This window comes from Miniopterus natalensis, chromosome 10 (assembly GCF_054644295.1).
Source record: "Miniopterus natalensis isolate mMinNat1 chromosome 10, mMinNat1.hap1, whole genome shotgun sequence".
Lineage (NCBI taxonomy): Eukaryota > Metazoa > Chordata > Mammalia > Chiroptera > Miniopteridae > Miniopterus > Miniopterus natalensis.
In genome coordinates, this window is record NC_142090.1 from 12061551 (window position 1) to 12079607 (window position 18057).

Here is an 18057-nt window from a genome sequence, read left to right on the forward strand (position 1 = left end):
AATATTTTTTTTCTAAAATTGGGAAATAAAGCAAATTACTGTTTTAATCTCCAGAAAGATACTTTCTAAAAACAAAACTCATAGCTGGATTATGAAGAATTTGTCAATTAAAATCATGTTTCAGAGCATGGGTAATTTTAGTCGTCTTTTGGGGGAATTTTTGTGACTTTGAGTTAAACCCTTAAGATAGGAGCCATCTTTCAGAAAAAGATGAGACTGACTGGTCTTCACTGTTGAAATAAAAGTGAGCTGTGTGATCAAATGCAGTAAATGGGTTTGGTGTTTATAATAACTGTTAGAAAATTTGGAAAATTATGAACATCAGAAATCTTAGGAATTTTACTAGACACATAACCATAGGGGATTTGCTGCATCGGCAGCAACATACTTTGGTCTGAATGCGAGCCTGAAGAGGAACTTATCCCCTGTAAAATTATTTTAGCCCTGGCTGTTGTGGCTCAGTGTTTAGAGAGTCGGACCGCATACTGAAGGGTCGAGGGTTCAATTCCAGTGAAGGGCGGCACGTACCTGGGTTACTACTGGGTTTGCTCCCGGACCCCAGTCGGGGCACATATGGGAGGCAACCAGTCGACATGTCTCTACTGATCTTTCTCTCTTTCTCTCCCTCTCCCCTCACTCCTCCTCCCTCCCTCCCTTCCACTCTCTCTGAAAAAGCAATGGAAAAAATATCCTCAAGTGAGGGTTAACACACACACACAAAATTATTGGTGCTGAACAATCAAATGCTATCACAGACTTGATCAGAATGGCCAGCTTCCAATGTTCTACCAAAGAGATACGAAAACAAAGCAGAACAGCATGACTTTTAGGAGGCTGCTGTAGATTAGCATGGCATCAGGCTCCAGAGAAAGATACATAGTGGACATTCAATAAATGTTCATGGAATGAAAACTAATGGTTGAGAGAGGGATGGTAGTGTCTGATCGCCTCTGGAGGCCTGCTAAACTGGGATCTGCTTTGTGTGACATCTGGACTTTCGGAAGCTTTAATCAGATCCCTTTGGACATGAGTTATAACTTACTGTGGCATTCAGTATGAGGATTCCCCTCGCTGCTCCATGATCAGCCCTCGTCTTCTGTCGTCATTACCTCTAAACTCTGGAAACCTCAACTCTTGACTTTTCCTTATTTCCCCAAGACCAGGCCCCCCAACTCCGCCCCACACAAAAAATATTTACCTAATAACACTTCTTTTTATTTTATTTTAATCCTCCCCCGAGCATATGTTTATTGACTTTTTTAGAGAGGAAGGAAGGGGGAGAGACATCTATTCCTCCCACACGCACCCCTACTGCAGATTGAACCTGCAACCTAGGTATGTGCCCTGACTGGGAGTTGAACCCACAACATTTTGGCGTATGGGACAATGCTCCAACCAACTGAGCCGCCCGGCCAGGGCAAACAGCGCTTAACTTCAGTTTCTCATTTCTGATACAAACCCCTCTCTCTATATATATGTTCATCTGGAAAATAATACAGTAATAAAAACTAATACAAGAATAAACTTTTGCATACTCACAACTGTAAACCTACTTTGCCACATCCTGTATATATATATCTACCTATCTTCCCCTTAGATACACACAATTCAGAAAGTCTTTATAAAATACCTTTTCTTCTAGAATTCTTTATGGGTAGTAATGAGCTCTTTTGGGAGCTTAATACTTTCCTAAGGGAGATTCTTACTTTATTTTATTTTTTAATTACAGTTTACACTTAATATTATTTTTAATAATACATTTAATATTAGTTTCAGGTGTACAGCATGGTGGATGGACAATCATATACTTTCCAAACTGTTTCCCCCGATATTTCCAGTACCACCTGGCACCATACATAGTTATTACAATATTATTGACTATATTTCCTATGCTGTGCTTTACATCCCTGTGTCTATTTTGTAACTACCAATCTGTACTTCTTAGTAATAGAGAGATTCTTTAGGGCAACTTGTAATTGTTAAAGAATTTTTTTCTCTTGGTTAAACCAACATCTTTTTCCCATTTATACTTCTGGTTAAATATATGAAAGCAATTACCACCTGTCGAGTAACTTCTAGATGTAGGTGCAACATTCTTAGTTCTTTCAACCATTTGACGCTGAACGCGGCTTCTAGTTCTCTGTAGTTCAGTTCTCCACACGCATCTTCGCTTGACAATGAATGCCTTTCTTAGAGTATGAAGCTCACACTTCAGTAATCCTGGTGTCATCAGATAATAGATCTACTTTTTAATTAAAACCATTATTACTAATATTTGTATTTTCCTTTCAGTTTACAGAGTTCTTTTAAATAAATGTTTTGCGGGATAGGTATTATCTCCATTTTGTAAATGAGGAAACTGAGGCTTAGCTTATTTATCATTTGTGATCTGCCCAATGTCATACGATTGCTAATTTAGACATTGTACGGCTATTAATACGGCCCTAATGTTGCCTTTTTAAAAGTTCTATTACCCAGTTGTCATATTAAATATTATTAGCCTATTAAGATCTTACAGGCTAGACCTTTTCTCATACACATGACTAGTTAGATTTCTTCTGTCCTGTGCATCCCTAATGCGTTTTTAAAAATAGGGATGAATATCTGTTAACTTGTCTGTGTTTGGATTTGGTGCAGTTAGAGTGTATTCTGCTTGTATACCACCGTCTTACAAGTTTGTCTTATGAAAGAACTATGTGATTATAAATGATGGACAAATGTTATGTGAAGAAATTTACGAATAGTTGAAGTTTAAATTATAGCTTTTATCATCTCTAAAATTCGCTTTTGTCGTTGGCCAGGTGGCTCAGTTGGTTTGAGTGTCGTCCCGTACACCAAAAGGTGCAGGTTCGATTCCCAGTCAGGGCACATACCTAGGTTGTGGGTTTGATTCCCCAGTTGGGGTGAGTATGGGAGACAACCAGTCGATGTTTCTCTCTCACATTGATGTTTCTCTCTCTCTCTCTCTCTCAAAATCAATAAAAACATACCCTTGGATAAGAAGTAAAAAAAAAATAAATAAAATTGGCTTTTATTTGCATATTTAATGTGGGTTTTGTTAAGCATAATTAAAAGCATGGAGTCAAAAGATATGCCAGGCAGTAGCTCAGAAACTTTTAAGCTGACACACAGTATCTTTTTTTCCCCCCAAAAATATTACAGATGTCCCTTTTTCTCCCCAATGACTCATTCCACCCTGCTCCACCCCCTCTCCAGCCCCTCCCCACATCATTGTCCATGTCCTTGGGTTGTGCATGTAAGTTCTTTGGTTATTCTCTCCCCCTCCACCCACCCGCCCTCCTCCATCCCTCTGACATTCGTCGGTCTGATCCATGTTTCCATGTCATTGAATCTATTCTGTTTATCAGTTTATTAAGTTCTTTAGATTCCACATATGAGTGAGATCATGTGATATTTGTCTTTCGCTGCCTGGCTTATTTCACTTAGCATAATATTCTCCAGGTCCATCCATACTGTCCCAAAGGGTACGAGATTATTCTTTACAGCTGTGTAGTACTCCATGGTGTAAATGTCCCACAGCTTTTTTATCCACTCATCTACTGATGGGCACTTGGGCTGTTCCCAGATCTTAGCTATTGTAAACTGTGCTGCTGTGAACATAGGGGTGCATATATTCTTTCTGATTAGTGTTTCGGGATTCTTAGGATACATTCCTAGAAGTGGGATCACTGGGTCAAAAGGCAGCTCCATTTTTAATTTTTTGAGGAACCTCCGTACTTGACACACTGTATCTTAAGTTGTGTGCGAATGCACCTAAACACTGCAGTTATCCCTGCTATATTTTACCATCTTGTCCCTAAAGAGTACCATCAGAAAACTTACCAGAAACTACTGAATTCAAGATATATTTATGACATCCTCAGAAACCTACCCAAAGAAGAAATTACTTGATAAGATTGATTCTTCATGGAAATGCATTTTGGCTCTCATTGATCACTCTGTTGCTTTTTTTTTTATGGAATTTATGTGTCAGTGGGATGGGAATGGAGCTCGCTGCAAAGTCTTTGGGTCTGGGCAGGCAATAGAAGAGGAGAGAAAATGGACCAGGGGATACAGAAGGAGGACATTTCCAATGGAAAACAATTGGCAGTAGAACCTGCCTCCATGACCACTTCTCCCACTTCAAAATTAAAGTTTAACTTCCTGTGTATTTCATTCAGAAGGGAATTGGAGTTCTAGCCAGAATGCTACATATTATTTCCCATGAGAAATGCCCCCAAACACAAGCAATACAGCAGTGCTTGCTTAAACCTATTATTTCATTATGTATTTCTAAAGACATCACCCAGCTCCTAATCTGTTTCAGAATTTCCCCAAGAACTAATTACAAGCATGTATCTTCTAGAGTCTGCCATTTCCCCCTTTTCTGACACATCTCTTAGCAATGGTTTTACGGTCACATCTGAGGATTAATACCTTGGGATAGAATTCATTTTGTACCTAGAAAGTTTAAACTCATTTAAGTTGAGTAGATTTTTTTTTAGTGTTTTGCATCTCTACTGACAGTTCTCTTCTATGCATTGCTGAATCAGTCCTTTCTGGTTTGAGGATTGTGTGCTCTTTTATAAAGAAGATGGAAGGAAGCAAAATGAAGATGGAACCACAAAGCTGGGTCTTCTCTTAGGGCTTAACATCTGATATCAGGCCGAGTGTTTACTTTTCCTAATTTTCTCCTATTCGAATTTAGCTTTTTCTTGCCTTCAGCATTTTCCACAAGCTTCAATCATATGGATTCTGATTTTAATCCTCAAGGATTATGATACTCTTATACAGGTACGTTATATACCTTCATCCATATTTTCTAAGCTTTTCAAACCTAATCCCACGAGATTCTACCTGTGCAAAAACTGGTTTCTTTAGATTTTTCCCCAGTTTCTTTTCCTTACTGGAATTATTATTGCATAGTCAGAAGGTCATATTTTAGTGTCTTCTGTGGTCTGCGAAGCACTGCTCCCTATAACCATGGGACCACCCTGGCCCTTCTTTTTTTGACCTTTTTTGGAAAGCTATTGTCTCAAAAAACCTGGAAGCAAATGTTCAGGGCTATCCGTTTAGGAAACAAATACCTCTTTAGATTCAGTTCAGGAACTGTTCACTATATATAAAGAATTAAATCAAGGCCCCTTTCCTGGAGAAGCTCACAGTCTAGCAGAAAAAACAAACATGTTGCCCTGGCCAGGTAGCTCGGTTGGTTGGGGCGTTGTCCCCTACACCAAAAGGTTGCGGGTTCAATTCCTGGTCAGGGCACATACCTAGGTTGTGGGTTTGATCCCTGGTCGGGGCACTTACGGGAGGCAACAGATTAATGTTTCTCTCTCGCATCGATGCTTCTTTCTCCTTTCCTCTCTCCTAAAATCATTTTAAAAAAGCAACAACAACTAACATGAAATAGGTGATTACAGTTCACTGTGGTAATTGCTAAATAGCCAATATGCCCGCCATCCAAGAACTCAGGTCTAGTTATTCTCATTCTTTGCTTCTCTAAATCCTAAAATTATGTCACATACCTTAGGGCTTCTGTTCACAATAGGCAATCAGTTCTTTGTTGGTCACAAGCCCAGAATAAAAGCTCCTCCTTGGAGTTTTGGTCAGGAAGTGAATTTTATCAGGTTTATTTTCCTCGAGCAGATGTAGACCTCAGGGATGCTGGGGCAGTTGATACCCTGTGTGTCTCCGCAGTTTTGTAATGTGTCTTGGTGAAGTCGTATTCTGGTGATCTATGTACCCTGCCCTGGACAGTGAGCTCCCCAGTCATCCTTGGGTGTGCTCACCGAGCTGTGTTCACTGTCAGTGCTCAGTTTTGTGCTCACTTAAGTGCCTTCGTGCAAGCCTCCACCTTCAGATTGTATATGTTACCATCCTTTAGGTCTGTTGCTTGTATATTCTGGTTCAGTTTCCATCTTATCCAGGATATAATGCTTCTAAGAATGTATTTATCTTTTGCATTAAAGTTTAAGTTTACCTTTCCCTCATTCTATATATAGCTTTATATAGGGACATTTTTCCATAAGTATTCACCCCCCCCCCTTTTTTTTTTAATAGATTCTGCTTCCTTAGATCCTTCATAAAGCAAATACGTAGATATTTTCCTGGTTCCCATTAGATGATCTCAGTTCCCCCCAACAGAATTATAGATCCTTGTAGGAACATTCTAGAAAAGTACACATTGCACAAAACACATCTACTTATATTGTGAAAGGTTCCTGTTATAGTTTATGATTAGCTGCCTCTGCCTGCCTCCGTTCTGTGCGGGACGCCCCTTCCCCCTTCCGTCTCAGCTGCTCTTCCTGAGCCTGTCCAGCGCCGCGTATCCCGCATGCGAGATGGCAGGATTATTCACTCTTCCTTATGCCTCTTCACACCAGAACAGTATTTATCATCGCGTAGTGTAGTTATTTCAACATGCCTGCCCTCCCCTTCTCTTGGCCCAGGAGTCCTGCCAGGACAAGGACTGCTTGATAGCGTGCTTGGTGGTGAGAAGAAACACTTTGGAGTCAGACTGGGTTTGGTTACTGACTTGGATGCTTTTAAACTGTATGACCTGGGGCCAGTTCTTTAAACGACCAGAGCCACTCAGTCTCCTCATTTGTAAAATGAGGCTGATACTTAGCTTATGGGGTTGTTGGTAGTACAGTCATCCAGTACTCAAAGTGCATAGTAAGTGAATGAATAGTATCTAGAGTAGAAAAATTATGGAATATAGTTAGTAGTAATTTTGGTGTGTTGGATTTCTAAAATTATATTGCCTCTGTTTTGACATCTCAAGTACTATTGAAAACATCTCATCTTAGTTCCTTTTTTTCAGTTTACATGCAGACAAGCCCTTTGGACCCTAAAATTTAGCTGATTGCTGCTCTCAAAAAGATTTGCATCTCTTTGGAGAGAACTATTTGATCCGTAGTGCTATAGAGATAGGAATCGTGCTTTTGGGCAAAGTGATTAGCCAGCTCCAAGCTGGACCTTTGCTTCAGCAGACTCAGCAGGTCCCTTGAAGCCTGTCAGTTCCTTAGGGGCTGAGGGCCTCTGAAGGTCCCCAGCCGGCCTCCTCACAGACCTTCCAGCTGGAGGGAGAAGAGATGATTATACATCGGTGAGCAGCAGCTACGGTAGAGGCCACAGCAGTTTGCTGCCAGCTGAGTGTGGTTCAGACCCTACTAAGTTCTGTCATCTGGAATGATCTGAGTGGAAGAGTAAAGACTTAGACTTTTGAAAGATTGAGTAAAACTTCATTGAAGAGATCGGGAAAGCATTCCCGACAAGGAGAGAGGCAGAGGTAAGACAGTCTAGAAAGCACAAATCATTTAGCTGATCCTCATGGTCTCTTTTTCTTCTTTATCTTTTCTACTTCCTTCTAGTGCGAATAAGTTTTTTGTTATTCAGTTCTGTTCTCAGAATTTTATTTGAGTTCTAAGAATGTTTCACTTAGTCTAATCACTGCTTTCAATCTATTAAACCCTTAAGCATACCTGCTCTGCACTACCGGTCCGTCTTGTTTTATAATAAACATAACCCTAGAAATTTGAGTGTTGACCCTGTTTTTCATAATCTGATTTGTAAGTCTGTTTGAAAGAATTCATTCACACAGTAGTCATTTTCCCTGCAAATTTTAGTTGAATCAAAGTGATTTTCATGTACAGCATGTCTGTATCATGAAGACTTGAAGTTCTCCGATAGACGTTTTGTGTGCTCTATAAAGTTAGTTTGACATATAGGGCAACGTAATTTGCTTATATGTGAGTTGCTAGAGGTATGTTGTTGAAGTTTGAAAAGTTTAGCCTTTCTTAAAGGCATCTACTGATGGAGATGGACTCAAGCCCCAAATTGCTAGGACATAGCATGTAGCAGGTGAGGTGGGTGTGTATGTTAGAGAAGGGCACAGCGGCTAACACAGGCCGTGTCCCGTGTCCTTCTAAAAAACAACTACTCTGCTTCCTGGTGAGTAGTTGGACTAGTCTAGTGTTTAGTAAAAATACCAAAGGTAGTATCAACTTGTGGGTTTTTCAGGCGCAGGGCTCTATGTAGTAACTAAACTCCATGAATGAACGATGGCTACCGTTCTTCACCCACCGGTGCATTCCCATGCATGTGCCTAACTGGCCCCTGTTTTTACTGAGCTTTGATAGTAACAATCACGTACAACCCCGTTGCATTTTCAGCCTGTGGTGGTTGGACTTTTCCCGCATTTGCATTGTCTCACCCTCGGGAAGTTAAGCTCCTTGAGAATGGGAGTCATGGTTTAATGCTTTCGAGCTTTCAGGAAATAGTTGCTTTGACTTTCATCTTGGCAGCCCTAACTCATATGTGTTATAATCGTTGTTGTTGCTAAAAACTAGCAAGATTTGTCGTCTTGCTTAGTGTGTGATGGTTGACCTGTTGTGGAGTGGCTGTTCGTCTGTCAGCCAGCTGGCAGAATTTTAACCATAGTGTCGTCTTTAATTAAAGGTGTCCTGAGCCAGGTAAACTGAACGTATGCTGATATTCCTTACCCACTGGAATGTGAGCGTGCGGTATATGGCATCTTACAAGTACTTTAAATTCTGTGTCTTTTGAGTTCTGAAAAATAACACTACGAACAACTGGACCCACTCTCCTGCCCTCAAATTATTTAGAACGAAAAATAGTTTTTTGTTGTACATATTCGAAAATTATAAATTAAAATTAGTTTTTTGATATCATAAAACGTTTAAACATATTAGCAATTTTTAAAAAATATGCAATCCTTCCCTAATGTATTACACTACTAATAATTAAATACTTTAAAAATGAAATCACTCATTTTAATACAAAATATGTTTAGTAATTTTATTCTCATTGTGCATTGATTGTTTTTTTCTAGTTTTTCTTGTGGAAAGTTTAAAGTGCTTGCTCATATCTTATTTGTGGAATATTTTGGTGACAAGAAGCCTTATTAATTAGATTGACTACACAGTACATCTGTGGAATAGTGGGTGTTATCCCTGCGTTCCCAGGAGGAGACACCATTGTGCACGGAGACAGCTCCTGGCAAGTGAGAGTCCTCTGCTTTGGCTTTTTGGAAAGTTTACTGTCTGTTCAGTATTGATTACTAGAGAAAAAATTATTAAATCACTGATCAGGTAATAAATGGGCTTCACGTTACTTTTCCTTCTCTTATTTTATCTTTTCAAGAGAGTAAGGCAGGTGTTATTCCTACTAATGAAAGAGGACCCTGAGAATTAACAGAATGAGTCACATGCCCAGAGTTATGTTAATAACCTGTGTGGAGCCACCCTATAAAGTGCATCTGCAATTTTCAGCCCATGGTTTCTCCATCAGACCTCCCGACTTGTACATATTGAATTGTACCCCAGTGTGAAGTCCTGTACAAATCAAGTTGAGTCTAGTGGTCAAAGTCCTGGTACTCTTTGAAAGGGAACTTGTATTTGAGTGGGATTACTTAGAGCCCCAGAAACAAAGGAATCTTTCTTTGTGTCAGTGGTTCTCAACCAGCAACGATTTTCCCCCCCAGGAGTTATTGGCAGTGTTGGGAGACATTGGGTTTGTCAAAGCTAGGGTGTGGGTGTGCGTGCGTGTGCGTGGGTGCTACGGGCATCTAGTGGGCAGAGACCAGGAATGCCGCGAAACATCCTACGATGCATAGAACAGCCCCTACAACAAATAGTTAATTATGAGGTCCGAAATGTCAATAGTGCCGAGGTTGATAAATCCTGCTTTTGTATTCCAAGGAATGGAACTAACAGAAGTCCTAGAAGCTAAAACGAACTTGGGTCAGAGGCAGGGAGCAGGTACAGTAGGTGATTTCAAGTGCGCTGGACAGAGATGAGCTATTCTGATAGTGTTAAGAGTTGGTTGATTTCCTTCCTCTCACCCTTTCTTTGTGCCAAGACTTGGCACAGCAATAGTGGAAAAGACAGTGAAGAAAACGTCTTTTTCTTCTTCTAAAGTACTTGGAATAGTGGTCCCATTCCAAGAGCTGAAGGTGCCAGTCACTTTCCTGGGACACTTGCGGCTTCTCTAAACCACGCACCCATGCCATCAGGCTCCCAAGCAGTCTAGGGCACGTGACTGTTTTTTGGCAAGATTGTAAGGGTGATGAACTAGGTAATTTATTTCCCAAAGTATCTTATAATCATAGTTCACCTGAGAGGATCTAAGTTTCTCAGTGTTTCTATATCATGTGCCATATGTGAATTTCTTTGACTGACATACTCTTGCTTGATTTTATTGATGTCAGAGAAACAATGATCTTTTTTTAAAATAGACTTCATTTTCTAGAGCAAAATGGAGGTGAAATTTAGAGTTTCCATATATCCCCTGCCCATAAACAAATGTCTTTGACTTTGTTGTAAGACTAATTTTCAAATAAAGTTTATATAAATGCAGTGTTATTCTGTTAATCCAAAATGAAAGGTTTCTTAGTTCCAGTTCTCACTAAATGTAAAGCAAAAGTAAGGAGAAAATCAGTCTTGGTGAGTTATGGGTACTTTCTTTTTCCCTTCCCAGTGGGAGAGAGGCTCAGATCATCTGCATAGCTTCTTACTGACTTTAGTTACCTAGTCAAGACCATTCATCTTCTTCAAAATTTCCCATGTAGTTACACGTGTTGGAGATTTTATTGCCATCCTAGGAGGCTTTCCTAGTTTTCTAAAGTTCAGTTTCTGGATAATTGAAAACCTTCTTAAGTTAGTCTGAGGATGTGACCGCTCTAAAGGTTGAATGTACCATAGCCACCAAACCTTCCTGTAATTGAAGGTATTCCAGGACCTTATTGGTGCGATATTATTAGTGTCTCATGCAGTTGGAGCCAGGGGAATATCAGTGATTGTGCTGTTGATTAGAATTGCCCCCAACCCCCTCCAAAGTCCAGTTTGTTCCTTCAGCCAAAATATTGCTCTATCCCTCTTCTCGTGGCTAATGGACATGGTATAATGCTGCTGTGTTTCTTTTTTGCTTCCTTTTAATCATGGGTTTTATAGGCCCCTGGGTTTTCCCTTAAATAGTTGACCCATTAAAAAGTCAATTAATGGTCTATACGAGAGAAAGGGAGAGAGAGAGAGAGAGAGAGAGAGAGTTGGTGTTATTAAAAACAACTACTCAGAGTCTAGGTTCAAGTCCTCTTGTGACCTTGGGCAAATTATTCTGGAGTCTGTTCTTTTATCTGTTAAATGAAAATTATTCCCCCTGCTCTGCCTACCTGACAAGCAGAGGATCAAATAAAATAAAATAATTGGCAATGAGAGTTGTCAATTGTAAATTGTACAGCACAGTGGAAGTGAGTAGGAAGCAAACAGAAGGGTGCCTTTAGGAAACAGCATTGATTGTGAAATAGACGTAGGTCGAAGGAATTGATTTTCTCTGCTACCAGCATGTCTGCATGATGTAGATTGACTTTTCTTCACCTTAGTAAATTTAGAGATGCCTTTTGTTGGGTTCCGGTTGTGTTTTTTTTGTCTTTTTATAAATAAGATTAATATAGAATTAAATGGTTCACTTGCCGAAACATGATATAATGTGGCATAGATCAGTGATTGGTGCAAAACAAAATTCTGAACTCACCAAGTAGCATAGACTAGGCCTGTTATAATGTCGTCGTCATCGTCATCAGTGGTGATTGCTGATCAGTTCTGCAGAACCAGAAATAATTTCCTGGGCTCTTCTCAAAAACCCCAGTTGGTCACTCGACCTGCTTGCCTGTTTTCAGACGGTTACTCTAAGCCACAGTTAAGCTTTCCCCTTTCCCCCCAACCAGTCAGTTGCACTGCGGATTCTGCATGGTGGCAGATCGTTAGTCTCAATTTATAAAAGCCTTTCCCATTGCTAGTGTCTCACCCTAGTTGATGCTGTTCATACCTAGACCCGGAGGACTGTGGGGCTCCGGGACTGGTGTTTGCAGTGAGTGGGAAACTGCTGGAGCGGGGTAGGCGGACTGCTGGCAATTGCTCCGTGGGCAAGGTAGCTTAGCCCCTGCCTCTCTGGCCTTTGTGACTAATGGAAAAACACTCAAGCTCCAGAGCCTCGTCGTTACTGCCTTTCTCCTCTGAGACGCACGACCAGTTTTATAATCAGGAAGAACTTAATTATTTTCCTTTTTCTATTGCCTGATGTTTATTCTTCATAAAATGACTTTCCTTCCTTTTCACGGGCTCAGAGATAGCTCTTGTACTGAACTTTGCAGGCTTCCTTTTTTTAATAGAGTGGATCGGCTCAGTGGGCTAAATGCCTCACTAACAAACTTCAGACCGTAGCTGGGACTAGACTGTGCCCTGGAGCAGGGAGTCTCTAAGCTGGATTAGTGACTGGCAAGCGCAGAATGGTGGAGAGGCTGCGAGGACGGGAAGCCCCCTCTCCTGAGCCTTGAGCGCGTTTTTCCGCGTGTCTCAGGGGCTGTGAGCCCCCGAGCGCAATCCTCGCCGAGGTGGCCTTGCTGGGACCCGTTCTAAATGCTCCATAGAGAAAGTAATTCTCCTCCCGCCTAACCACTAAAGAACAGCATCTGTTTCTAACGTCAGCTTTTTATTTTTTTTTTTTTATCTTTCATTTTTTTGTTGGTAAATCTCCCAGACAACAGCAGTTCTGTAGAGAGTTTAAATATGAAGGAATGGCAGGACGGGCTCAGGGCACTTCTACCCAACATTAACATCAACTTTGGTGGACTGCCCAATTCCTCCTCCCCCTCCAACGCCAACCACAGTGCACCACCGCCCACCACTGCCACCACCGACAGCCTGAGTTGGGACAGCCCTGGCAGCTGGACAGACCCAGCCATCATCACAGGTAACTTTCTCGCTCCTTCAGCTCCACTGACCGCCACCAGCTAGACTAAAGCAAGGCCTCACCGTACGCTGCTTTCCGCAAGGCCACCCGCGCGGTGGCCGCCTGGGTCCTCGGGCGCAGTGTCGCTGGCTCTGTTGGCCTAGTCGTGTAGAAGGCATTGGGCGCCCAGTGGCTTCTTCGGTGTGAGTAGGTGCTACCGTCTGCAGCACGTGTGTGTGCGTGTGCGCGTGTGTGTGCGCGTCTGTGTGCGTGTGTGAGGTCTCCGAGTGCAACGAGGATCTGACTTAGCCTCGTCAAGGAACATACTCCACTTTTTAAAATAAAGCTCTCTATTATAAGGCTCTCTCGTTCATGGATTTCAAGTAGAGGAGAAGCACAATTGGGAACTAATGTCATGCAATTCTGGGGACTCGTGTCTGCAGCGCTGCCTGTGTGACGGTGGGGGACAGCGGGTAGTGGAAGGGGAGGCGTGGGTTCCTGTGGCAGTGAACCGTGGTCGTGGTGGGTGGAGGGTAGGAGGAATGTAAGATTTAAAAGGTCTTACTTGGAAGGAGTTAAAAATTGTACTTTGTTCTGTTTTTTCGGTTGGGGGGGGCACTAATCACCTTTAAAGATTTATTTTGTTTGACGCATTTTTTTATTCTTTCTGCACAAACTCACCATTTCCCCCCCCTCTTGTTTTCTTTCCTTTCCTTAGGTATTCCAGCCTCTTCAGGAAACAGTTTAGACTCTCTTCAAGATGACAATCCTCCACACTGGCTAAAGTCCCTCCAGGCCCTCACAGAGATGGACGGCCCCAGCGCTGCTCCGTCACAGCCCCACCACAGCGCCCCCTTCAGCACACAGATCCCCCTGCACAGAGCCAGTTGGAACCCCTACCCTCCCCCTTCAAACCCTTCCAGCTTCCACTCCCCACCCCCGGGCTTTCAGACGGCCTTCAGACCCCCCAGCAAAACGCCCACAGATTTACTACAGAGTTCAACACTGGACCGCCACTAGGGAAAGAGGAGCCGCCGGTAGAAAACGCAGGATTTGTCCCACCCCGTTCTCTCCCCCTCGGCCCACCCGCAGCTCCCTTCTCATCTCTTAAGTTCTGAAGAATCCAGCTCCCGATCAATTTTTCCTCCCTGTCCCCAGATGCAATGCGATCACAGGGTCATGACCATCTTTTTTCTTTTTTTTTTAAATTGTAAAAGTTTCTGTTGATCCAGCATTTGAATGACACTGTTGAATGTTTCCTAAAAATGCCTTTTTAAGGAAGAAAAAAAAAAAAAGAAATCAAAGGGCAGTCTCGATATTTAGAAAATTACTGTTTGTCGCGCATAATAATGACTTAATCTGCTTAGCAGAAAATGACGATTAATCTATAGAAAAGGTCAAGTAAATGCATTATCAACTGCAGAAGTTTGAAAACCAGGTGAATGGAAATGAGATTGCTAAACGCGTGAGGGCAAGCAGTGGTCCTGGCGTCCATCTTGTACTCAGCTTATCACGATTGCAGGGAAAACGCTTTTCAAATTTAATTTCATTCTTAATTCTTTTGGCAAATTGTTGGAGAGGACTTGATTGTGTCGTTAAGTAAAAGAATTTATTGGAAGTTGATGGAAAGACAAATTGATCTGTAGTAGTAACTGGCCAATTGCTAAGAGTTTATAAAGAGGGGAGAAGGGATTTTTTTTTTTTTTAAGGGGAAAAAAATGTTTGGCTTTATATTTAAAGTAAGTTCAAATGTTTTAAAGAAAAAAATTATTCACAGATTTAATACCTATGCATAACATAAAAGCGGAAATATAAGTGATTTCTTCAGTCTTTCTCATCTGTTGGAATCTTTTTTTCTTTGACCTTGAATTCACCTGACTAGGGCACTGAGATAGCACTGCTCTGGGGCCATCTGATCACCATCAGGAGCAAATCTCTGACCTCCCTGCCTGCAGCTTTTACTTAACCCTGTAGTTTCTGGACATTTGTGCAGTATTGAAAAGACAGGAGAAAAGAAAACAGAAACCTGGTTATAACCTGACGCTAAAACTAAAACCAAGAAAATGTACCTCTTTCTTCAGAATTAAAACTAAAATCTTAAATAAAACAGAAAACTTGATGACGACCCTTGGGCTGTTCTTGTTTTTTGGTTTTTCCATTTTATTGCATGTGAGTTGGAAACATATGGCGCCGGCGGTTACCAGGTGTTTCCATGGATGGTCCATCAACAGCAGGGAGGGTGGCGTCCAAGGAGAAACTGGGGACAGCATCGTTTTGCTCTCAGTCTCTGCCATCGCCCAGGTCCTCTCCCAGTGGCTTTCTGTAGACCATACCTCCCTCCGCTGTTGTATTATCCAGACCAAACCGCGCCCTCTGAGAAGCCTCATGTGCCAGGAAGGAGCAGATGGGCTGTTGATGGGCTGAGACGTTGGTCGTCGTGGGGGGACCTGGCGGGAGTGCCACGATGGGGGACAGATTGGAAAACACTGTCGTAACCACCCTCCGCTAAATCTGTTACGACCAGCCTTCCTGGGGACCGCCTGATGATGGAGGGGTGGTCACGCCACTGACCAAAATGGGGTAGGGGACAGAAGTGCAGTGTCCCCCACCAGGCTCGTGTATGTCCCGACCTGGATTCCGTTCAGGAGTCCAAAGCTGGAGTTCCCATGTTCTCAGCCACATCCGTTGAGGGCATCTGTAGGATGAGTTCAGTAGATCTTCTAGATCTTATATCCTGTGCTTTCGGGTTGGTTTTCTCTTTACCTTTACTCTGTACTTTGATTTGCTACCAACCCCCTTGCCCCCCGCATCCCCCAAAACAAACAATTTCAACGTGGTTTTTGAAAAACAAACAGAGTAGTCGCAGATGTCACCACACATCGACCGTCGACTGGGTGAATAGCGAATTGTTTCCTTTTCTAATTTAGTAAAATGTTGCTGGGATAGAGAAGAGAAGACCGAAAACGTCAGGTTCTCTTTGTCCTGGGAACTTGGCTTCGGCCTCCCGAATAGTCACGTTGCCCTGCTGAGTGATGGGCCAACACGTAAAGAGGAATCGGGCAGCAGGGAGTCGTCGTCAGGCTGAGATGCGGGTATATCAATAAAAAATGTTGCTTTCTCTGTAAAAGGAAGGACATTCTACCTTGCAAGGCTGTGCTGTGATCGTATGTTTAATGACTCACACGTAAGACTTATCCTTACCACCCAAGTTAAAAATAGGACCTGCCATATCTAAAAAGACCCTGTCTGCTCCTCTCCAATACACTTTTCACCATCCACAAATAACCATTATCTTGATTTCTGTCTTAATCTTTCTTTTCTTTAGTTTTGCCACATATATCCCTGAATAATACATTGTTTAGTTAGAAAGCTGAGTAGTAAACCTCCCTGTGTAAGAAAAGGGCGATATTATCACATCTAGATCCAGGCTTTTAGGAGATAAACGGATTCTCCTGGTCACAGGTTGGCTTTAGGTTCTCTGATAACTTACAAAAGGCAGTTTTGGGGGAGACTGTTCAAGCTCATGTGTGAACCCTGGAAAGCAGGGTCCAGCTCAGTTGGAGCGCCTGGCCGGGGCCGGGTGAGCCTGGTCCCGATGTCTGGCAGAGAGAGGGACTGTTCTGGGCCTGAGCTCACCCGGCCTTCCCCAGGTCTCTGGAACAGATCAGAGCACAACTGTGGGAGTCGACTGGTTTCAAATAAGCGTCAGCCGAGCGGTTCACCAGGGCACGGAGAGGGGAACAGATACTTCATTAGGTTTGGTCGAATCAGTTAAAGGCAGAAAAGAACCTGGACTTAGGCCGTCTGTTGGTAACAACAGCAGAGAGACTTGGTACTCACAGCCCTGAGTGTCCGTCTCGGGTCTCAATACTCAGATCTGTCATTCCTAGTGTTTCCTTTTACCTCCTTTCTTGCGTCTTTCCCCCCATATTCCTATAAGTGTTTAAAAAATTTTTTATTCTTTTAATTTTGTTGGAGTGACACCCTCCAGGAACTTGAGAAAAGTGTGTGGGAGATAAATATTTAGTAATTGGCACATCTGAAAATACTCTGCCTCAGTTGGCAGTGTGGTGGGTACAGGATTCTAAACTGCAGATGTTTTTTCCTTTAGGATTCTGATGGCATTACTCGATTGCCTTCTTCCAGGTTCGCTGTTAAAAAATCCAAAACCACTCTGGTCCCTTATATGTAATCTTTTTTTCCCCTCCCTCTCTAGCGCTTGTAGAAATTGTGTCTTTCATGCTCTGAAATTTCAGTGATGTTTCTCTGTGTGGGTCTGTTTTATTTTATTGTGCCGGACACACAGTAGGCCTTTAAAATCTGGCGACTCATGTCCTTCAGTTCTGGGGAATTTTCTTATTTCATTAGTGAATTTCTTGCAATTATTTTCTGTTCTCTCTTTCTAAAAACCCCATTATTCCAATATCAAACCTTCTGAACTTCCCTTCTGGTTTTCTTTTCCCCCCGATTTTCCATCTCTGTCTTTTGCTCTTTTTTCTAGAGAGCTTTTATCTCAGCTTTATTGTTTATAGTTTTATTTTTCTTGTGTTGTTTCTGTTTCTCCAGGTTGTTTTCAGCTGTTTGTTTGCTTTGATCTCTCTCTTCCCTATTAGAGACTGGAAGTCCTTGGCTCCCTGCTCATGAATTAGACTAAAAAGCTGACGGGAAGTTTTGGAAACACGAAGGCTTGCCATGTTTGAACTCCAGCGTCGGAAGGTCTGGGTGTGCTCTGTGTTGGGGAGCCCCTGCTGTCAACGTCTTCAGTCCTTTTCATTGGGGCTGGTCTGACTGCTGGAGCTGTATTGGAGGTCTCTCTGTTCCTTATGCATAGATTCATTTAATCCCTATTTTGAGTTCTTTCCCCTGTAGAGATTAAGTCTCCAAATATCTACCCACTTAGGATAAGTGTGGTTGCACTATGGTGTGGAGTTGGGGGATGAACCTGGGGAACCAACTTCTTAAAACGTCTTTCTCACGAATCTTTATTTCAGCCCTACGCTGCACATCTTATTCTTGGTTCTAGGGGTACCTGGCACTGTCCGTTTCCCTGCCGGTGAGGATCGTGTGGTGCAAAATGGGTTGGGTCTCAGCTTCCCCCACCCAAGCTTGAGGCTTCTCATCAACCAAGTGAGTCCACTCCGCCATCTGCTTTCTAGGTCACGTTTTCTTCTGCCATCTCCTCTCATGTTCTCTGTGTGTTTTTTTTCTTCTTTATTCTAATTTTAGTAGACCTATAGGAAGAAATGAAATGAAGTGTGTAGGTTGAATCTGCCACCTTAGTCCTGATTGGTGCTCTGATTTTAT

At 42.3% G+C, this 18057-nt stretch overlaps 1 protein-coding gene across 5 annotated transcripts in view; it reads left to right on the top strand.

Moving 5' to 3' along the window:
- CNOT4 (CCR4-NOT transcription complex subunit 4) overlaps nt 1–14878 on the top strand; it is a 127513-nt gene extending 112635 nt beyond the window's left edge. For 3 of the 5 annotated variants that reach the window (XM_016222045.2, XM_016222052.2, XM_087821004.1), the window contains 2 exons: nt 12562–12774; nt 13472–14878. In XM_016222045.2, the coding sequence (XP_016077531.2) occupies nt 12562–12774; nt 13472–13773 (515 nt within the window). In that variant the 3' untranslated portion in view covers nt 13774–14878. The remainder of the gene's footprint in view (nt 1–12561; nt 12775–13471) is intronic. The other 2 variants (XM_016222060.2, XM_016222066.2) reach the window with 1 other exon arrangement.
- Nucleotides 14879–18057: the final 3179 nt, after the last annotated feature.